Here is a 22,101-nt window from a genome sequence, read left to right as displayed (position 1 = left end):
CTGGAGGCCGTTAATCCCTCCAAACACACGCCAGACGCCCCACGCCTCAGCGCTGGCACAAAGCCCGGCTCTGATTCGCCGAATGTGTGTGCGCGCGTGTGTTTGTGTGTATGTGCTGAACACACACTTTGCTCTCGCCGCATGTGCTTATGCAGCTCTCTGGCCGTGTGTCCGCGAGTGCGCGCGCACACACCAGCAAAACTGTGTGTGGTTCTTGTTCCTGGCAGCCGTCTGCAGCCCCGCTCTGAACTGAGCCAGCTTTAACCCAGCAGAGACAGTCGCTCCCTCCCCCGTGGTGAAGCTGCTGGCCCCTGACCATTAGCCCCCCTCCCCTCCCGCCCCTGCTCCACCACTCCACACTCCCCTAACACGTCCTCTCCTCCCTCCTCCTCTTTTACTGCCGTTTATCCATTCGCCGCTCTTGTCTCCAAGGGCAATTGTTTGCCTCGCTGCCTGTCCCCCTGGGCTCCGGCTGGTGAGTCACATGCTCCTTTCCTCTCTCCATAGATTATTTTGCTGACCTTCAGGGCCGCGCAGATGACGACCCCGGAGTTTATTGGGAATTCTACGGCAGCTCTGTGTGTGGTGAGTACTGATCACAATGATCCCTTTCTATCTGACTTTTTTTAACCGTTTTTCCAATGTCGCTGTTCTGTACCGACGCGGAAATGGGCGTTACCGAGTCGATCCGGCAATTTTCTGCTTTCGGAACTAATAGGAGTGCAGGAACAGAAGCCCCTCTCACACTGCCTGTAAAAGCTGGTGTTTATCTTTTGAGGTTCTACAGTATATATCGACAGCACACAGCCATTGTGGGGAACCAGTTCGACCCCTAGATTCTCTGCTTTCAGAGGGGGTATCACAGTTCTGACAGAAACCATGATTATGCTGCCTCCATTAAGAAAAAAAAAATCCTCCTTTATTGGTTAAAAAAACGAGCATATTCAGTGTTATTGTGCCCTTTCTGAAGTGCTTTAAGTTGCCACAAGATGGCACCAAAACCCTGTACGCGAGTCATGACAATATTCCTTCCGCTTGGCTGGGTTTTTGTGTAAAATGTGAAGGCGCGTCACCGGTGATGCTGCCCTATGCCCAATCTTTGTAAGTGTAATTCCAAAACGTCAGCTCACGTTCATTTTGCACTTTTCAGAGTCTGCCGAGGAGGGCGGAGCTTACGACGTCTTGGCCGACCCACCTGGCCCCGACGAGGACGACGAGGACGACAAGAGGGAGGTGTTTGAGTTTGAGTTCTCCGACCGGCCCTTGCTGCCGTGCTACAACATCCAGGTGTCCGTCTCTCATGGGTGAGCATCCCGCCATTCCCAAGTGTGAATAATGAAATAATGACGTTTTGCCGTAACGCAGAAACACAATTTGGCACGCACGTTAGAATGCAGTTTGACCTCATTATGAGCAGATGTCTTTTTGTTTGACATCTCTGCTTTTTTGGACATCTGGAACAAGTTTCCAACCAGGAATTTATAACAGTTGGCACATATTCCTTGCGCTGTGACACAAATATCCGTTTAAATCAGACTTTCTGCCGTTTACCTGTCAATCATTATACACAGCACTTGGATTGGTCGTGATGTCACTCAGATTGTGTTTATCATTACACGCACAACCACTGATTAGTTGTTTATGTGCATCTTCTGGAAGGTTGAAAAGTTTTTAATTACATTTTATTTTAAGTTCAAATGAATGTTTTTTTTTTTTGTTTGTTTGTTTTGGACATGAACACGCACATAAGTAAGTAGATACAAGTTGTCATTCCTCATCCGTGATCAATGTTCTCTTACTTTGCTCCCTCTCAGGCCTAGAAACTGGCTACTCCTGTCTGATGTGCTCCGCCGTTTGCGCATGTCGGCCCGTGGCTTCCGGCAGGCCTTCCCCCACATGGAGGTGGTGACGGTGTCCGAGGCCGAGTTCTACCGGCAGGCCTCGCTGTCTCAGCTCTTCTCCTGTCCGGAGGAGCTGGAGGGCTTCCAGCCAGACAGCAAGGAACTGCTGGACCTGGTGGAGGACAGTGCCGAACTAGCTGCCCTGCTGGGCTCCACGCTGGAGTGCTTGGACGACCGCTGGGAGCAGGCCAGGGACAAACTGAAGGACAGGATCAAGGCGGCTGGCCAAGTGGGCCTCATCCTTAACCCGGCTCACAAGCACTGACCTTCTTCACCATCTTGGGCTGCGGTTGGCTTTGCGGTCCATCGGGAGTCAGTGTTCTCCGCCCCGGCACTGTACATAGAGACTTTTGGACCTGCTGGCTGACCCGGCCTGTGTTAGCTTAGCCATACGCTTGACTCTCAACAACTGATGGTCGTATTTTTTATAAATTAATATATGTACAAATAAATATAAATGAATATATGTATGTACATATACATTTAGGTGTGTGTGTGTGTACATAGTTTTTTTCTCCTTTCCGATAACCGGACAGCGAGAGAGCGCAGCACATTGTGCATGTGTGCTATATTGAATGTGCTATTTGAGTTCACAGGGAGCACATGATGTACAATTCTTTTGGTTGTATCTTTTTTTCCATTTTGTAATGTTCAAATTGTGCTTCCTGTCCAGTCTGTAATTTAACACGCAGAGCTACAGCGTTGATTGTATAAAAGTTTTATTGTAATACTGATGTTCACCCTTTGGCAAAGAGCTTGTGTATATATCTAACAGTGAGGCTACTGCAGTAAATCAAACTTTTTTTGGGTGTCCATTTTGTTTTGTTTTAACTTTGTAATTAAAATATCTCCTAATTTGTATTTATATTTTACAAAAAGAAGTTGCTTTAAAAAAATAAATATACAAACTGCAAGATGAATGTGCGTGCTGCTCCTTTAATTGTGAGGTTACGATTAGCGTTGGAGGGACTAAATGGAACTAAATGAATTGGGTGTCAATGTCAAATTAAACCGTTTAGCTAAATTGTCCGCGACGACGCAATCCTACATTGCCATCTTTCGGAATACATTTGTATTGTCGCGAGCTGCACTTTTTATATCGGCACTCAGCTCCGGACCAACTAGGCAACATCAAGCGATTTAATGCAGACCTGCAGCGCCATCAAGTGTTGAAATTAAACATTGCATGATGCAAATAAACTCATGGGATTTGGTATTTGCAGGGTTGTTAACGTGTCAAAAGTGCCTCTATGAAAATTAATCATCTTGAATTATATCTTGAATCATCATCATTAATCGTCTTGAATGAGTCATATTCTTACATATTTTGTTGATCTAATTTCCTGTATTAATTTCGATTTACAAATGAACAAAGTGCGCAACTAAAACGAGTACATCTCCAATCAATACATGATGAATAAAAATAATTAAATTAATAAAAAATATGAATAAATATAAAGTAACAATTTAACACCGAATCCCACTTGCACATACACGATTTTAATTTGGTCCCAAAACCAAAGAGGCTGTTATTGCGCATGCGTTGTTCTCTTCTATATCACGTGACGTTGCGATCATGTGATCTCTGCTGGAACCAAGGAGAAGGAAAGATGTCGCCGACTGGCTGGCCTAGGATGGAGGCTTTATCCTTTACCTTGTGGGTTATCCTTTTCCTCTGCACGACTGGTAAGGCCTATGAAATAATTGAGGTTGTCTCTTATGTATTTTAAACGGATCCGCTCTTGCTTTATTGTCCCATTACGTACTCGATGCGTCAAAGCGTTAGCATATCACAGACTGACCGAGCTCGTAACGTTAGCATTGACGATCATTCATTTAACGCTATTTATAATTTATGTTGATATGATACGTCTATGTGGTGATTTTCTGTTTTTCTTTGTTGTAATACATTTACCTGGCAGGTTTTATTCTTTTATTCGCTAATAAGCGTTACTTATTGGGGACGCTCAATTTTAAGTAAGTGCGTCTCGTCGTTGTTTTGATGAGCAATAATAAACCAATAATGTGCCTTTTTTTTAATTCTATTTTTTGTTTGCTTTTCAATTATTATGTGATTGTGAGTCATGTGACAGGTCACGGAACAGGGAACTTCCTCGCCGTCTCTTCCTCACGAGTTTCTTTGGGCTTTGGCTTGCGTTTCATAAAAAGGGAAAAACAACGCACAAATTTGACTGAAATTTGGAAGTTTAATACAAAGTACACAATACATATTGAGCCATTTTTATATCAAGGAGACATGCTTTTTCTTAACACTTGAAAACAGTTCCTATACGTTCGTTAAAATACCCCAAGGAGCAAGCGTTATATCACGTGACATGACACCCTCTTGCTTGCCTAAAAATTAGCCAATTAAAAGAAAAACATGCACTTTCTTTCTCTGTTGTGCAGATGTCCGTGGGGACAGTTTGACGGTTCTGCAGGCTCCTGAGTTTGTGTCGTTCCAGAAAGGAGAGTGGCCCGTCTCTGGCGAGAAGATTCCTGACCTAGTGGCCCTAACAATGGGCTTCTCTGTTCAAGAGGTGCTTCAACCAGTTGAAGTTCTGCTGTTATTACAAACAAAACTTTATTAACTCTAGAGAGCAAGAAATAGACAAGCCTTTGAAACCCAAACCTCATATCTGTGAGTCAGCTATGCTAAACCAGTACATCACCATGCTGCTTCAATTATAAGCATGTAAAACAAAATCAACTGCCAATGGAAATTTTAATCAATAAGTGATCCAATTCAGAGTCTCATCAAACCAAGGGAAAAGGCAATAAAATTAGCATGGCAAACATTGATAACACTGCTAAACATCGTCGAACAGGAACATCTGCTGGTGGTGACTGCTGGTCATCATCTCCAATTATCATGACACTGAAGCACTTTGGTTGTCTGTTGAATCCACTCAGGATCTGTCTTGGCCGGGCCTGCAGGCTGGTCTCCTGTTCCAGCGTCCTCGCGCTAATGTTCTGGTGGTGGTCCAAGGAGCTGATGGCCTCACCTTTCCTCAGTGTGTGGCCTCCTATCCCTTGGAGAATGTGAGTCACCCTGGACCTGGATTAAAACCAAAAGGCATCCCTGGTAGGGTATAGTGAAGTTTCTCCTATTTCTTCCCAGCCGGTGCCCTTCACCCTGGATAGTGTCGCAGAGACGGTGCACTCCCTGTTCGCTGAGGACACGCCTGTTGTGCTGCAGCTCGCACCGAGTGAAGAGGTGCGAACACAGTCATTAAATCATCGAATCTCAAAACTCTGACTTCAAGCTAAGATGTGTTATCTCAACAATTTTGGGGAGCCCTCAGGAAAAGATGAAGGGGGGGACAATTCTTTTGTCAGCACGCCTGGCGAGCCACATAGGACCACTCAATTCTGAACCAGCGCATGAGAAAAAAATCCATAAATACATATGTGCATGTATTTGTTTGACCAATCTACAGAAGAGTATCTGTGCAAACACCAAGAATATACAATGAAGACTTAGGCCTGCTACACTACTGTATTTTAATATTGGTCATGTTGATGGTACTCGGAGAGCCATTTTTTTGGATGAATCAGTGCTTCTTAAATTTATTAGACCAAGTATTTGTAATGTGCCTCTTTTGTGTCCTCCATTAGAGGCTGTACATGCTGGGCAAAGCTAACGCCGTGTTCGAGGATCTGCCAGTTACCTTGCAGCAGATTCGAGGTCGTCTGTCCCAAGACGGCTCCGTGCTGGCCACCCTGCCCCTCAACTCACTCAGCAGGAACGCAGAGGTCACTTTCCATTAGTACGACTCTCCTATGACCACACACGCTTTACTTCCTGTCCAACCTTGCTCCTGCCATGTCTACAGGCTGATTTGCTGTTCCTCTCTGAGATCCAAGTCCTGCATGACATCACAGCTCTGGTGAGTTGTCACTAGTTTTTCTGGGGCTCATCAATTTAAAAGAAGAAATGTAATTGCGATGATAATGCATGATAATAGTGGGTCGTTGAGCCCTATTTTTTTTTCTCCCCCTAAAATACCTCTGGCTTCACAATGTTACTCATACAGCTGCAGAGGCACAGGCATCTGGCCAAGGACCACTCTCCAGACCTTTACTCCCTGGAGCTGTCGGGCCTTGAAGAACTGAGCCGTGTCTATGGACAAGACTCTCCTCAGTACCACGATGCCATCGCCATTCTCTCCTCTGTCCTGCAGAAGGTAAAGAGCGAGACTTCCCAATCCATCGTTAAAGACTCCATAACTATGTTTTTTTAAATTTTCATTTTATAGTTTGCAGAGGACATGTACGGCCTTTATGGCAACAGTGCCGTGGTGGAGGTCGTGACCGTGAAGAACTTTGAGGCTCCTCTCACTAGGAAATCCCGCTCAATTTTGGAATCCAAACAGATCGTAAGTCCGTATTGTGCACAGAACACTTTCTGACTCGACTGAGAGTGCCAGGCATTAGGCAAGGTCTTTGTTGAGGGAGGGACCTTATTAGTACAAATGCATGTTCAGATTTACATTTAACTTTTGTAATGGCCTCGAAAGCTGCCCACATCTTTAGTGTTAGTGGATCAAATTTGAAGATAAAACCACTAGTTATCATCCAATATTGTTTTTCATCTCCTAGCTAACTTTATTGAAGGAGGGACCTTTATTTGTACAAATGCATGTTCAGATTTACACTGACAGTATTAGTCTCATTTAAAAAAAAAAAAACTCCACAATTAAAGAATCAATAAAAAAAAGCACTTAATGAAGCACTAATTGGGCACGTATCAGGAAGGCAGCGATAATTTGTACTTTGTTTTTCCCCACAAATACACAAATGTGCAGAATCTATTCATTTAAAACGTACTGGTATTTTCTTTTCAGAGCAATCCAGGCAGCCCTTACAATTTAGCCTACAAGTACAACTTCAACTACGCCGTGATCTTCAACATCATACTGTGGCTGATGATTGTGCTGGTGCTGGCGGTGATTGCCGTGGGTTACAACCTGTGGAACATGGACCCGGGATACGACAGCATCATCTACAGGATGACCAACCAGAAGATCAGGATGGATTAAAAACCACGTCCCTCAAGGACTCACTCACTCAATCCATCCATCCCCTTGTATTTCGTGAGTGATCGTTTTTGTGCTTTGTGTTTGTGACTTGAAGTAAACGATGAGTGAGCAATTGGTTTACGATGCTGCTGTGGTAGTTGAAAATGGATATCAACATTATAACACATCATTCCTTAAGGTGTCTGTTTTTGTAATGTATGGTCATGTTCTGAAAGAGCGTGAATTTGTTGTAAAAATGTTTTAAGTTAAATATATGTGTATATATTGAAAATGCAACTATATGACAGTCTGCTGTACTCAATGTGAAAAGATTATTCTGTAGAGGTGTATTTTGCTTGAAATAATTTCACCTTTAGTTGAAAGCATCGATTAAAAATAGGCAAGTGAATTTTAAAATTGCAAAGATGATGAATAAATTATGGCTCACAATAGTCCATGTTTGATATTGGCAAAATGTTTTACCATGTTGGCCATTCTCAGTATGAAAAAGCACTTCCAGGTTGTGAGTTTATAACAAATTAAAACGGGTAATTACGGTAACCGATCAAAAAGGCATATATGAATGGTTAAAAGGTGGCACCAGCTTCAATGCTCATTACCGACACCTACTGGTTGAAGTCATGAACTGAAAAAAGAACGAATCACTTTAGGAAGTGATTCGTTCACTCTCGTTCACTGAAGAGATTCGTTCTTTTGAACGAATCGTTCACTCACGAGCCAACACTAGTCGTGAGCTTCTGAAACACTTCCGGGTCTGATTCCCCCCCCCCCACACACACACACTCGTCGCGGGGAGCGGAAAAAACAAGCAGAGCTAACTATAAGCTGCAATTATGGTCTGACTTATTATAAAAGGTATAATTGAATTGGTTTTATAGTTTTATTTGACCGTAAGTGTATTTAGTTTAGCCTGCCATTTAACGACGTTGTGTTGTTAAACCATCCAATGTACCGACCGATCATAGTTTTTTTTTAACATTCAAAGCGTCTTTCTCAGTTTAGCTAATACTGTACGTAATGTACGATGAAAGTGTAAAAATAATAATTTTATGTTTCGCATCAGTGTTGACAATATAGCTAATTTCAGCGTTACCGTTAGTCAATACACAATTTTTACCTATCAATGTCTGACGTAACAAGAACACACGTTATGTGAAATATAATACTACCATACGACTAATAATAGTGTTTTGCATGACAGCGAGCATCTACGCGGTCAGGAAGATCCGGGCGGCCATTGCTAAGAGAGAGCAACTGGAAGAGCCCATTGTGACGCCATGTAGTGCTATCGGTAAGATGTACACAGTAATGACGTCATTTAAATCCTCTACTCCCATCTTATTCCTGATGGCTAATAAATTGATTGATGGGCTAATGAATGTTGTTTGGGTAAAGTGGTCTGTTTTCTACTGTTATTCTCAGCTGAAAAGAGAGCGGCACAAGCCCTGAGAGAGCCACCAGAAGCCGTAATGACTTCAAATCACATCAGCGGGGAAGTGGTCTCCGGGATGCCTTTGACTGTGCAGAAATATGGCTCTTGATGTTAAAACACGAATCACACAGGTCATTCATAAATAGCCTAAACAGAATCAGTTGCCTTTTGCATCATAGCAACCGAAGCAAACAGCATTGTAATGCTAATATGTCTTAAATATTGTTAATTGAATATTCAGTAATGACCACAGTGTGCTCTTGTTACCCTGCTGTAAAATGTTGATAATGTCTGTTGCAACGTGTGAAGACTCAACTCACAAACCTCTCCAAGGAGGCTGAGCAGGTCTGATGTGTTTTGCAATGATAATATCAATAAACACCTGAAACTCTTCTACTGTTTTATGGCACTCATTGCATGATATAAGTATTTACACAGTACAACTGAGATTTTGATGTCTATAAATGCCTGAAAAGCACATGTAATGTGGAAGAGTGAAGACATGAACCAGTCGTTTTCCATCCCAAATTTCCTCTCTTCATTACGGTCTGATAAAATCGCTTCACGAGTACATTATGACATGTTATGATTAACAAAATGTGTTTTTCTTATTCTTCAACTTGTCATTTTCAATAGCCTCACGTCAGTATTTATACTGGCTTCTGAAATATAAATACAAAGTCAAATTATTTACACTGTGATTTCCCATCAGCAAATAATGAGCAATGTAACTCAAAAAGCTGTTAATTGTTTTAAGTCTGACACTGGGAAGTCAGCAGCGCCACCAAGTGGTGTCCGACCACGTTTCCGCTAGCAACCAGTAGTTAACGAGCTTCGTACTACGTGCGCACCCGCCGACGTCCCCAAATAGCTCGTTAACAGTTCGCAAAGATACTTTATTTATTCAATATATTTAACTTGTCAAATATCCAAGTAAAGCGGACCTGAACATTCCTACATTAAACACATCTGAAAGCCATCAGAGAGTTGGAACAAATTGTGCGTAGACAGTTTGGTACGTCTACAGTATCTTGATTTAGAATTATATATTTTTCTGCACCTATTTTACTACATTGAATATATTTCATTGTTGAAATGAATTGTGATGCGATTAATCTATTCCAGTCCTCCAAAACACATTTTAGCTTCGTGTTAGTACACGTTACAATTTGAAGTACGTTAAGTGATTTGTTTTACATTGAAAGAAAGTTTACGTTTTCAAGGAAATAGAAAGTTTTTTATTTATATTTGTGGCGTAGTTTCCGGTGTAACCCGGATGTAGCTATGTAAAACAGTGGAACCTCTGTTTCGAGTATCCCCCTTGTTCCTTACTAGTAATGACTATTTCTCATATTTGCGTGTTGACTGTGGCGTGAAGTGCTCGCTCTCAGATTGTTATCTGCACGTCTCCAATATCTCCACGTAAAGCAAAAGCGAATCTCCAGAACATGGTAAGATTTTGCTTTCTTCGGTCTTGAGCATCTTTGTTTGAGTGAGCTATCATCACTGCTAGCCTTCTGGGCTAGTGTGGCTAACAGCGGTTTTCATTCTAATTTGAAAAGTACCTGCGCAGTAGACGAAAACTGTCACATTTGCGCAGACTTGAATATCAACATCAAAGTAACATTAGTTTAAGTTGCGTGTTAAACTAAAGACACGTCACAGCAGCAGACAGTAGTGGTGTAAGTCGAAGACATTGCACGAGCTGGTCAAGATGCATTCATCTCCCCACGAGGTTACTCCTCAACATGTAGCCTGTAGTTAGTCTTGTTTTGAATAAAACATAATAACAATATATTGACACACGCTTGTCTCTTTATGCGTGAAAAGTATTCCGGCTTGCACGGTAATACAAGATAGTTACGCCTTTAAATGTGTCATAAGACAAAGAAAATTGCCATTGGGATGCGAATTTTTCTCCTCAAACTTGTCTCTGACCTGTGTTCTCTTTCGTAGTGTTGCTGCTGTGCCTTACTCAGTTGGCAGTCATGATGGACTCCCAGAAAGCCATAAAGGCACTTCCATTTGCAGTTGATAGGAATAAACTGGTAAGTGGGACTCAACTGTGGACACCACTGGCCTACTCTCCAAAGGCAGGACTGTCCAATTCTGCAATTAAATGAGCAACATTTCATTTAGGAAGTCCATTTACCTGTAGGGGTGGGGGAGAGAGGAGTATATTGTCATCAATATTATCGTCAACGGTGTTTTGACAGTGTGAAATTTGACATTTTTGAGTGTTATTCTTTCTCAAAAGAAAACATAAATGGCAGTTGCAAAGTGGGGGGAAGTGATACAAGTCCTCATGGTACGTTAGTTGTGTGATCAGACCGGCTTGGGAGGTCTGTGGTTGGTGATGAACATCACGCTACGGCAACTCAAATTGGACAAACTACCGTAAACCCCAATTACTCAAGATGCACTCGTGTTTTCTGTATACGTATCATTCACATCATAATACAGAGAATAATGGTACGATAAAATCGACTGCAATATTGATGACTGTAATATAATTTGTGCCTCAATAAATAAGAGTCAGAATGTGTTCTTGTTTTGTTTTTTTCCCCCTTAGGCTTTGCCAATTCAATTCACATGAAGGTGTGAACGTAATTGTACATTTGTAATACAGAGATTAATATCTAACTGTAATGTCAGATTCATTTTCAATCTAAAAAATATACTCAGGAAATATTAATAGAGAAAAAGCAAAAATATAATTGGGGCTTTGTGTGAAATGGTTTTAAGTGACTCATTGACTATGAAGTGTTTCACTAAGCATCTGCAATTTAGTGTACAATAACAACAAATCAACTTTTAAGTCTTGAAACTCCGACATACAGTATATCAAATAGCCTGGGGTTTTAAAAATTTTTTTTTTAATTATTGCAGTATATGTAAGCATGGTAACAAAAAAAACTGAATTTCAGATGGGTAAGCCACACACATGAGCGCAAATGTTGTCATTTGGTTGTCATGACTCATCTTGATACTTCTAGAGAGCTCATTATTATTTGTTGTAAACAGGTGTCCTGGGCTGCAAATTCTGGTAGCAAACTCCAAAAATCGGATTTAAAGCACAAAAGGGGATCCAAGGCATTTGATCGAAATCATGCCGCTTTGGCCAAATGCGGGATGGCCGGGTAAGTAAACACCCAATAGACATTTTGTCCTCCTGACCCATTGGGAGACAATTGTTAGGAAAGACGTTTTAGGTTTTTCAGTAAATCAGCAACATACCATATTGTTGATGTTAGGTGAAATTCTTGCCCTAGCCAAATGACAGCTTTTCAGGGGAAAAGAAAAAACAGCTCGATTGAGTTCCCATGACGTTGCTTTGTTCAATTTGTTCTAACTTATTTTGTATTTCATTTACCACATCAATTGAAAAAATTGCAAATCTATTACTTTGGTTCATTTAATTAAAATGGTTCAAACGCGCATTTCAAAGTTTGCAGTCATGCTGAACCACCACCTTGCAAAACGCCTTACGATACATCATAAAAGAAAACCCCTGTTGTACATCAGCTTCATAAAGTTCTTAGGTTTCGAGTGATGCAATAAATAAAACAACGAGTCACCTAACCAACCCTACGTCATGCAGAAATTAATATGGAACGACGACTTGCCTCGATAGCTCATGAGGGTCCTTCTGCAACAAGGCATCACGGTGACCGATTTTAACAAAATAACTATCTAACCTTACTGATTTTCATTCATTATTGTCTAAAAAGCACCCAGTTTCTAAATGCCAGCAACAATTGCGCCACACAACTTCTGCAGTACAAGGAAACGCGGATTTTGTAAAACCTCTCATACATAACTTCTGGGGAAGAGCTGCAATGTGTTTTCAAACTATTTTAATTTGTTTTAATTCATCCGTTATTCTTACTAACCAAAGAATTGGGGACCGATAAGATTAGTATCGAATTGTGAAAACATTTAGAATTTGACCATATTTGGACATGGGGGGTGGCGTTCATCCCCAACCACTGCTGGTTTTTCATTAGTTAAGCGATTTGTCATAGTAACCTTTGAGGACACACGGCTAGAAATGAACCAAGTGCCTGATAATTAACACAGGAAAACACAAATCCTTTTCAATTTTGTTGACGGAACTTATCACATTTTGATGTTCGAGTCACCATGGAACCGTTTTATAAACTCCAGATTAAAAAAAATGAATATACCGTAATTTTCGGACTATAAGTCGCGGTTTTTTTCATAGTTTGGGTGGGGGGGGCGACTTATACTCAGGAGCGACTTATATACATATATATGATTTTTTTCACTTTTTTGGGCATTTTATGGCTGGTGCGACTTATACTCCGGTGCGACTTATAGTCCGAAAATTACGGTAGTGTGATGATCCTACCATCCTTTGCAAACAAGGGCAACTGAAATACTGTATAGACAAAACACTCCAAAATACCAATATTTGCACTTTTATTATATAGTATGCAGTGGAATAGTGACATAAGGAATCATCCCAAGGCTTTGTCTCACATTCTGTTTTTTTAATATTCTGCCGGAAGAAACTACAAGCAAACGTGATCCTGGAAGTGTTGCACTCAAGTAACTCGATATGTAATGATAATCTATAGCACAGAGTAATACGCGTTCAGAGCTGATCATTCTAAATTTTACTATACACAGATACACAACAACATAGCTTAGTCAGTCTTATGGACTCGCTTCTAACCAAGCTAATCAGAAGCCACCGATCGTTTTATCTGTGTCAGCTTTATCTGTGTCACACCAGCCCTCCCTACGACGACTTGTGCAAGTGTATTTTAACGACAACTTCAACTGCCGGGTAAAAGACATCGGCGATTAATGCCTCTCTTTTTTTTGTCCCACAGAAAGAGGCCTTGTCTGGTTCTCACCGATGTGTTTAAGACAGAGGCTGGGAGGGCTTATTTGGACAAGCAACCAGGTCACACGTGCAGCAAAAAAGCAGAAACGGCGTGCAAGAGACACCCATGCAAAAAAGAAGCCGTGCATGCACCCATGCATTTTAATAGAGTCAGACATCGAGGTCAGAAGCCACCCAGGAATGGCACAAAGAAGACCGCAATGCCAAAGTGTGTCCGAAAGCATGCCTCATCATCCCTACAAAGGTAGTGTGTCATTTTAATAGAGTAAATTTGATCCAAAAATCGGGAGAATTAACTGGACACGGCCATAAATACTGGCGTTTTAAGTCTATAAAGTAAACGCACCGGTTTGGTTGGAAGGGCCATTTATCAACTTGTCATGCGCATAGCTTTTGGTTCGTTGCACGTTCACTGCTTTCTTAGCTCCCAATTAGTCTCTTTGCTAACCTTTCTGTGATGCCATCACACGCACGCACACAGAAAGGAAACCCTTTGTGATGTTTGGTGTCTCTGCAGGTCAAAGGTCAGGAAGAGGTTACGTCACACTGCCATTGGAGAGGAAAACAAAGATGTGGAGAAGATGGTCCATGTCGGTGCAAATGGGGAGGACTACAGTGTCGTCGGTAGGTAGCACTTGTGTCATTTCTGTGGTAATCTATGTGATGGTTAGGGGAAATGTTCGTGTGACATGAAATATTCATGTCACATTGACAAACACATCCTCAAAACAACAGCAGTCTCGAAAACATTTAACTCACATATGTATAATAAAAAAGATCATTTGGATGAAGTGTTAGCTGAGGGCAGCTTTAACGGAGCTTCAAGCTGTTATTTTTCCTGGCCAAAAAAAACATCTGCAATGACGCTGCACCGTTTCCCTGTTCTACTTTCTTGACAACACACTGTTCCTAGCAGCAATCAGGTTGTCAGTACTTGTGGTTTTTTTTCTACAGACTGCGGCTTGTCAGTGAGCTGGAAGCCGGCGGAGGATGCCGGAGACGCTGATGACTTTTCCCCAACTCCCATCAAGGACATTGGAACTCGAGAGAAACATTGTCTGGTGAATGGCCGCCAAGCATTCCAACACTATGATAGTGTGCATTTGACTAGGTTTCCATTCATTTCTTCCTGTCATCAAAACTAGAAAATACTCAAGGCACCAAGATTGTCGAGATGAATGTATTTTCTCTGACAATGAATGACTTGTGCCCTTGCGTGGTACCCTGCGCCAAACAAAGAAAGGCCTTTAGATTGGGGGCCAGTATTTGAGCAGATCTTGTGCTTGCCAGAGACTTAAAGGTGCCCCTCTTGGTTGCAATCAAAGTTACCGTGGTCCACCCCTTTCGCTTGTAGAAATGATGAATCAAAAATTCTGCAAAGATGACATTCAATAATAAATGAATCAATGCCAATCTATAGTAACGATTTGACACTCAAAAATTGTCTGTGTTTTCTGTCAACAGAAGAGGAAAAGAAGTGTCGGCAAATTGATCACATGCAATGGAACAAGCAGCCAAAAACGGCAACGAGAAAGCGTGCTTCGCCTTACTGGGGAAGGTGCACGAGACGGAGGACTGGCACCGGTTAGTTTGACTGAACCTGGAGAAGACTGTGATGCGGAGTCAGCAGACGCCATTGGAAGTCCCGGTTGCAGTCGGCTGGCCACACAGGAGGATGCTGCGCCAGACATCACGGGAGAGCTCAGTAAGTACACACTGCAAGAGTGATGCTTTGTCCCGAATTTCAACGACCAATTCAGAGTGCACACCCACTCGCAGTCAGCTGTCGTATGCTCATACCCGAAACCCTAATGAGGATAAGTAGGACAAAGATTGGATGGAGAGTGGATGTTAGTTTTCTATTTTTTTTCTCAAATAAAGCAAAAAGAAATGTTGCCCATATGTTTATTTTTGGGGAAGTGGGCTTTTTTTTTTTAATAATGTAGGATTGAAATTAAATCATGATAAAAAAAGAATGTATACTATAAATTTCTTCATTTGATATTTTTATGAAAACCAAAAATGTATTAAAACAAACATGCTTTTCTTTGCAAAGACAGAAAAAAACTTAAAATTAAAAATAATAATAATTTTATTAAATAGCAACAATATATGCATAAACTTTAACAGAAATCTTTTGTCTCCACCGCTAGCGCAAAACCTCTCCTTAAACAATTTTCTAAGTGCATGCGATGCATATAAGAGTAGGCCACAATTATTTCCTCAATTTGAGGCCCCCTTTTTTATTTTTTAATATCTATATATTTTTGCTTTCAGTTGTGCTGTCTAGCGACGATGAAGAGAGCGGCGACGTTATTCGACGTCGAGTCAAGAATGTTCGTACGCTGCTCTTGGCAGGAGATGCCAAAGACGAGGACCACGGGCAACATTTAGCGCAGGATATTGAGTCCAAAGAACCCGACGGCCCTGACGTGCAGAACGTGGAGGTGGGCTTGATATTTCCCTCTGTATTTCATTCAAATTTGTGAAGGTCACCCTGTGTTAGGACAAATTATAAAATAAGGTTGCTTGAAATATTTCAGATCTGGAATGCTGCTGCACAACTGCTGACTAGAGCTACAAATTACAATTCCCTTAGAAAAAGAGTCTGAATGCCACGCAACATCAATAAATTGAAAACAATAACAGTGGTTAACATAAATTTATATTAATTTCTTATATAAGGTTTTGTTGTTGTAAAAATTATTAAGGTAAATTCGTTTACATTAAAGCAGTGCAAACAAAAAAGGCCATAAATATGGTTTCAAGCGCAACAGAGACTGGCTGTTTTTTTTCTCATTATGTCCATGTGTCCAGCAGGGGGAGCTTTAGTAACAATGCGGATAAAAAAATAAATAAAACTTCATTACTCAATTTTTTACTCAACAGTCAATTGCCTGGTGGCTCATACACTGGATTTGTACTGAGGAAGAAAAAAAAAACCCGACCATTGATTTTGGCCCTGTGTTTAAAATCACCGTTATGTAATCCAAGGCCAGGAGAGAGAAATTCTGCACTATGCTGTATATATAACTCATTCTGCATGTATAAATTTTCTATGCAGGTATTCCATGTGGTTGTAGGCAGGTCCGGGTTAGTGTCTCTCAACCCCGAAATCGACCACAGTGTCTTTGGTGTGGCCTTCTCCTCCATGTTCTGTGGCGGTTATCAAGGGGAAGCAAATGGAAACATGGTAAATGATGACCCATCTCACACACACTATCATCACCCATGATGTAAATATACTTTTTTTCCCCCCCACCTCGACAGGTAGTGAACCAAAAAATCATCATACCATTGAAAGGTAATGTTGCCCGTCACACCACCTTCTCACAAGCTAAGTGGTTTGTCTATCTTAGAATCTAAAAAAGTGTGAGTTCCGAGAAAAATACCCCTCCAAGACTCTAATAAACCTGTGGAAGATCAAGCCCTTCCTTCAGTACATCAACATCTATACTGAAGATGTTTATTATTGTGGCATTTCAACAGGAATGGTTTCTTACTAGAGATGCGCTGGAAATTTGGTCACTGCAAATGTTTGTCTGAAAATCACCAATAAGGGATGGGCACCTGATCTCCTAGTTAGTTATTTAGTTAGCTATTACTAGACCTACGATTATATAAACAAGTATGATAGAATTTTTTTTTTTGCACATTATTAAAATGAATAGCATCTTTTTATATTGAACTTTAACAAATTAAAACATGCTACGCATTGTCCTTTTAATGAATTATCAATATTTGGTGAGAAAAAAAACTAAACTGTAAATAATAACTAAATAATAAATAGTGTAATACAAATAAGTATAATATATCTCAATATAAAATACCCACAAAAATAACCCTAACCCTAAATAAAAAAACAAAAAAAATGTTGGCCACTCTCTATACAGTAGCACAAAAAAACTGTAGTCCACTCTCCATTATAATTTTTTTATCTCTTATTTTTTATGTATTCCTCAGATGCTCTTGGAGGGGGATGTATCATTTAACTATACGATGCAGCTGTTTTAAGGCAATTCTGCTTGCATGTCGTCCTCAGATTCAAGCCAGCAGGTCGATGTGAAATTGACTTTAGAGCCGACGGAGCTGAGGAGGTACAGTGTATGGTACCAGGAGGAACTGAAAGCCAATGGACTCCACTGGGCATCCAGCGTTGAGCCTTGTACCATCCTTTTCTTTTGTGTGACACAAAGTGCCGCAGTGACTGTGCAGAAGAATCTTCACTTCTTGTATACCCAACATGATGCACCACCCAGCACTGGTAATTGGACGTGACACCAATGTGAATGGAGTTCAGCCGATATTTTACATTTTGTGCAAAAGGGCTTATTGACTGTAATGTCATAATTTGCGTCATCCATCAATGATGCCATTGATGAGATCCGAGAAATGACATTACAGCAAATGCACCCTCGTTCGCTCCAAGGTCGTTTTGTGCTTCCATAGTGTATATGTGAGCCTTGGAAGCTTAACTATTTTTAGCCTTGTCGTGTGAGCAGAGAGTCTCTGGGCTGGAAAGCGGAAGTTCCGCTTTTGCCCCCTTGAGAACACAACTCTCATTCTGATGGATTTTGTTCCCATAGGAAACCCGAGCCCCTTCCTCGTGCTGACTCTCAAGGACCCTCTGTTGGACATGGATGGAGCGCTATTGAACTCTCTTTTGGAATTATACTGTCTCAGCTGTTTGTCTAATGACGAAGACTATGCCGATACGCTCGATCTGAAGAACTTCATCAGTCCAAGTCTTTCATTAAATGAAAGTTTGGAGCTGATAAAATCAAGTGGCCGAGACCCCATGTTGTTGCGGATGCTCGGCCTGGACACGCCTGCCTCGACAACCGACCTGGACGAAAGCAGTTCATACTCTGAATCAGACGTGGATGCACCAAAGGACACAACATCAGAGGCGGAGAATTCACCATTGTTGGACATGTTTGAGCCACAGACCTTCTTTGCGTTTGAGCATGAGACAACCCCAGAGCAGGAGACGGATACAGAGGTGGAGCTCGGAGTGCAACCCACCCCAGACGAGGATCAAAAAGATGAAGGGGTATGACACCCCGTCCGTTGTCTCGGTTTTTTTTTCTCCATTATATGCACCTTATCACCCCAAATAGGCCCGTCCGTAACCGGAAATTATTTTACTGATACATTTCATCCAATTTCAATCAAGGGCCTCTTATTTAGCTCAGTTCATAGATGCTAATATTTCACACACGGACATAAAGAAGCCAACTTGGACACCGTTGCGAAGCAAAACAGCAGTACCTGTCAAGTCACAAAATTGCTGAATGAAAATGGCGTCGTGTGAACGGGTATCCCTAGGAGTATGAAAGAAGTTTGCAGACAAAGATAACATACTCCTGTTGTGTTGCAGGAGGACGAAACGACAGACACACCTCTGTACACGCTATGTCGGCGTAGAACTACAGGAGCGTACACAGTGACCATGTGTCAACCGGACTCTACTTGGGTTAAATACAAACATCTGGGCCTATCCCACCGGTAAGTCCTAGGATGGAATGAATGCAGCTGCAATAGTATGTAAAGAAATCAGTTTTGTTGTATCCAATTTAATTCCTGTTTTATTGAGAGTGACAAGTATCTAACATGCGCTTAAAGACCCTGTCAAGTCATGATGATATACATTAAGAGCTAAAAACACGCAACGACGGAATGATTTTGCACTGAATTGTTAAGATATGCAAAGTGTTTTGGGGCGTTCCAATACAACTTTTTCCACTTCCTATATTGATATTGCAGCCTAGAGTACTGTCCAGTACCAATATCAATTTGATATAATCAGCAGGAATGATACTTTTCCTTGTAATAGTATGGATGTTTTTTTTCCCCTCATACCCACACCTTTTTTTCATTTATAACATTACTACTTTATTCTTGTTGGTGTGGCAATACACTTTCTTGACCCCTTTCATCGTATTTGTTCTTTAACTTGTGTTTAGATTGATCCAGTTTCCTCCTCCGCCACTCAAAGGTGGAATCACAGTGACAATGGAAGACCTGCAGTGTCTCGACAGTGGCCAGTACCTCAATGACGTCATCATCGACTTTTACCTCAAGTGAGTGTGACGGTGACTATACATCGCGGTGCTCTTTGCTCACTTGGAGTTCAATTAATTTATGTGCCCTCAACTCAGATATCTCCTCCAGAACTCGTTACGTGACGTTGTCGAGCGCTCGCACATCTTCAGCAGCTTCTTCTACAAGCAGCTCACTCGCAGAGACAATGCTAGCGAAGGCAATATTACAGAATCGTGAGGGTTTTTTTTTTATCTCAAGATGGAAAACGATTTGAGAGAACTACTATTCATCCCATTTCTTTTCTTACGTTTAGCTGTCAGAGGCAGAAACGGCACCAGAGAGTGAAGACGTGGACGCGCCACGTGGACATTTTTGAAAAGGACTTCCTATTTGTTCCTGTCAATCAGGAGTAAGTTAACATACATGCACAAATGTGAGGGAGAAAAGTCACGAAGTTATAAAGCTAAATTCATAAAACTAAAGTGATATTTTAGTATTTGTTTTCATTTTACACAAATAGTTATATTATTAATAGTTGTATTACAAAAATATTTCAAAATACTCCCTAATGTTATGATAAAGTTGTAATGTTATGAGAAAAAAATTCTATGCTGTAAAGATAATGTGACTCAATCTGGGATATTGAAGAAACTTGGGAAGGTCACAAAAAGGTTAGTTTTTTTAATTAGCATTTAGAAACATTTTGAAAAGGACCTTTCATACTACAAGAATAAAGTTGTAATATTCAGAGAATATTTAATGTTACTAGGAAAAAAAATGTGACAACTATGGTAACAACACAGCATGTTGGATGGATTAACATGCTAATAGTCATGATTTTTTTTTTTTTAGAGCTCACTGGTATCTGGTGGTCATCTGCTTTCCTGGACTGGAGGAGTCTAGGTTGGAGCCTTGGGCAGAAAGTATCCACAACGGGACAGACGCTTCAACCGAGCAAGAGAAAGCTGAAGGCCCAGGAAGCTCAAATGAGGCGCCGGCCACACCACGGAAGACGAACCGCAGTGACAGTGTGGACACAGATTCTGGTCTGATACATTTTGACCGTATCACTTGATGCAGTCATCTGTTTCACCTGAATGAGTGCAAATCAATTTTATTTCTTGTGTTTCAGGAAAAGAGCCAACTAAATCCTTTTCTCGTCGATTGGTGAGTCAAAATCATTTTTGGATAGCATGCTTCCTCAAAGAGTCCAAGCCTTTACTGATTTCTATTTTTGCTTCCCTAATAGAATTGCACAGAGAAAACCTGCCATACAAAGTTTGTGTCAAAGAGGTGAGACTGGGCACAAAATGGCCACCTTCTTCCATTTGAATCATTATTTTTCTGATGTTAATGAAGTGACTCATTTCTTCCCCTTTTAGGCCCTGCATTCTCATAATGGACTCCCTTAAATTGTCCCTTCACGAGCGCATCTTTAAACTATTGCGAGAGTAAGCCATTTTTGCAGTTGTCGTGTGTGCGTTTGTGCTTGTTATAGGAAGTTATTATTCACGCCGTGACTACTTTGTCACATCAGGTACCTGCAGTCAGAATGGGAAGCACGACGCGGATCGACGCGTGACTTTGGTCCCGACCAGATGAAAAGTTCCCACTGTCACGTTCCTCTGCAGGACAATAGTAGCGATTGTGGTCTCTACTTGCTGCAATATGTGGAGAGTTTCCTCAAGGTAGTTAACACCTTTATTTTTCATCCCATATCAAAGTGTGATAATGATTTTAGATGCACACAACTCCCCTCTAATCCTAAAGAGGACAGAGGTTCGAGAAAATGGATGACTAGATGATGTGCTATTTTGTTTGGGCTTCCAGGACCCTGTGGTGCACTTTGATCTTCCACTACAACTGCAACGCTGGTTTCCACGGAGACAGGTGCGCAGGAAGCGGGACGAAATACGCGAGCTGGTGCTGCTGCTGTACCGTCAGCAGATGAGCTAAACGTGAGCAAGGACACGGCCAACCCAGGAATTAGCGTCGCTCATACTGAGCAATCCATTTTTTTTCTGCACTTCAACTCGCAAATTGCGGCTCCTCACTCGGTCAGCTAAAATGGCAATGACGCTGACGGCCAGCTACTTTTGAGTGAAAGTAATGGAAGGACCAATGGATGTGCAATGTCTTTTTCTGTTGACTCTAGAGTTTTTTATTGATTGTTATACTATTATTTGTAAGTTGTTTTTGATAAATATGATGGTCTTTATTTAATTTGTACACAAACTCAAAGTATGTCCAGAATTAACTGTTTTAAATATAGTTTGTGTGACAAAAATTATATTCACCGGATTTGATGTAAGATTTTTAACGATTCTGAACATGCGGTTCACTGCAATGTTTAAAGTCACAAAAAAATAAATAGTGCTGTAGGGTACATAACGCACGGAATACTTGCACAATTAAATATTCAACATCTGCAATTTCTTATGTTTGACACAAGATGGCTTAAAGAGCTACCAAAGATGACAATATACGATGTTAAGGCTTCATTCGTGTTTACATAAGTATATAAGTACATACACACGTGTGTGTGGGTGTGGGTGTGTGTATACACCGTGTGCACAATTATTAGGAATTTGTATTTTTGAGGACTAATTTCATGATTGAACAACTACAGTGACCGCAGTCAATCCAAAATGTGAATAAACTTCAATCGGATTGTTTCATAAAGTAAAACTGAGGTTTTGGCTTCCTAAGGAGAAAATCTCTGTGTGCACAATTATTAGGCAACTATTAGTGTACAGAAGTATTATGCAACTAAATTAAAAATGACAATGTTCCCACATCACTTTTTTA

The 22,101-nt window shown here is 41.1% G+C and overlaps 3 protein-coding genes and 1 long non-coding RNA gene across 6 annotated transcripts in view; all 4 read left to right on the top strand.

Annotated features, from left to right (window-relative positions):
* The window catches only part of bcor (BCL6 corepressor), a 36,814-nt gene extending 34,048 nt beyond the window's left edge, over positions 1 to 2,766 (top strand). For 2 of the 3 annotated variants that reach the window (XM_037280950.1, XM_037280949.1), the window contains 3 exons: positions 508 to 585; positions 1,151 to 1,304; positions 1,815 to 2,766. In XM_037280950.1, coding sequence (XP_037136845.1) covers positions 508 to 585; positions 1,151 to 1,304; positions 1,815 to 2,166 — 584 coding nt within the window. In that variant the 3' untranslated portion in view covers positions 2,167 to 2,766. The remainder of the gene's footprint in view (positions 1 to 507; positions 586 to 1,150; positions 1,305 to 1,814) is intronic. The other variant, XM_037280951.1, reaches the window with a different exon arrangement.
* Positions 2,767 to 3,466: 700 nt separating this feature from the next.
* Positions 3,467 to 7,372, top strand: atp6ap2 (ATPase H+ transporting accessory protein 2). Its single transcript, XM_037239649.1, has 9 exons — positions 3,467 to 3,587; positions 4,311 to 4,441; positions 4,815 to 4,943; positions 5,023 to 5,118; positions 5,520 to 5,657; positions 5,738 to 5,791; positions 5,939 to 6,088; positions 6,161 to 6,280; positions 6,749 to 7,372. The coding sequence occupies exons 1-9, from the start codon at positions 3,512 to 3,514 to the stop codon at positions 6,941 to 6,943; spliced, it is 1,089 nt and encodes a 362-aa protein (XP_037095544.1). The 5' UTR covers positions 3,467 to 3,511; the 3' UTR covers positions 6,944 to 7,372.
* Positions 7,373 to 7,640: 268 nt separating this feature from the next.
* Positions 7,641 to 8,768, top strand: LOC119115265. Its single transcript, XR_005096116.1, has 3 exons — positions 7,641 to 7,798; positions 8,145 to 8,234; positions 8,366 to 8,768. It is a non-coding gene; the product is annotated as an uncharacterized LOC119115265 (long non-coding RNA).
* An 876-nt stretch (positions 8,769 to 9,644) lies between these two features.
* On the top strand, positions 9,645 to 21,992 carry senp7 (SUMO specific peptidase 7). Its single transcript, XM_037239715.1, has 22 exons — positions 9,645 to 9,826; positions 10,332 to 10,423; positions 11,400 to 11,515; positions 13,235 to 13,492; positions 13,766 to 13,872; positions 14,203 to 14,309; positions 14,713 to 14,953; positions 15,526 to 15,695; positions 16,313 to 16,441; positions 16,519 to 16,552; positions 17,291 to 17,512; positions 17,835 to 18,301; positions 18,629 to 18,756; positions 19,215 to 19,331; positions 19,410 to 19,526; positions 19,607 to 19,702; positions 20,146 to 20,339; positions 20,426 to 20,460; positions 20,543 to 20,586; positions 20,676 to 20,744; positions 20,831 to 20,981; positions 21,124 to 21,992. The coding sequence occupies exons 2-22, from the start codon at positions 10,364 to 10,366 to the stop codon at positions 21,247 to 21,249; spliced, it is 2,988 nt and encodes a 995-aa protein (XP_037095610.1). The 5' UTR covers positions 9,645 to 9,826; positions 10,332 to 10,363; the 3' UTR covers positions 21,250 to 21,992.
* Positions 21,993 to 22,101: the final 109 nt, after the last annotated feature.

The sequence above is a fragment of the Syngnathus acus genome, chromosome 21, assembly GCF_901709675.1.
Source record: "Syngnathus acus chromosome 21, fSynAcu1.2, whole genome shotgun sequence".
Taxonomy (NCBI): domain Eukaryota; kingdom Metazoa; phylum Chordata; class Actinopteri; order Syngnathiformes; family Syngnathidae; genus Syngnathus; species Syngnathus acus.
The sequence above is the reverse complement of the archived record's forward strand: the minus strand, read 5'-3'. Positions and strand labels throughout refer to the sequence as shown.

Excerpts from the sequence above, each read along its gene's own strand:
- atp6ap2 (XM_037239649.1), top strand. The coding sequence starts at position 3,512 with ATGTCGCCGACTGGCTGGCCTAGGATGGAGGCTTTATCCTTTACCTTG. Across the intron at positions 5,792-5,938 it reads TGCATGACATCACAGCTCTG|CTGCAGAGGCACAGGCATCT; the intron begins GTGAGTTGTCAC and ends TTACTCATACAG. Across the intron at positions 6,089-6,160 it reads TCTCCTCTGTCCTGCAGAAG|TTTGCAGAGGACATGTACGG; the intron begins GTAAAGAGCGAG and ends TTCATTTTATAG.
- senp7 (XM_037239715.1), top strand. The coding sequence starts at position 10,364 with ATGATGGACTCCCAGAAAGCCATAAAGGCACTTCCATTTGCAGTTGAT. Across the intron at positions 11,516-13,234 it reads GCCAAATGCGGGATGGCCGG|AAAGAGGCCTTGTCTGGTTC; the intron begins GTAAGTAAACAC and ends TTTGTCCCACAG. Across the intron at positions 20,982-21,123 it reads ATGTGGAGAGTTTCCTCAAG|GACCCTGTGGTGCACTTTGA; the intron begins GTAGTTAACACC and ends TTGGGCTTCCAG.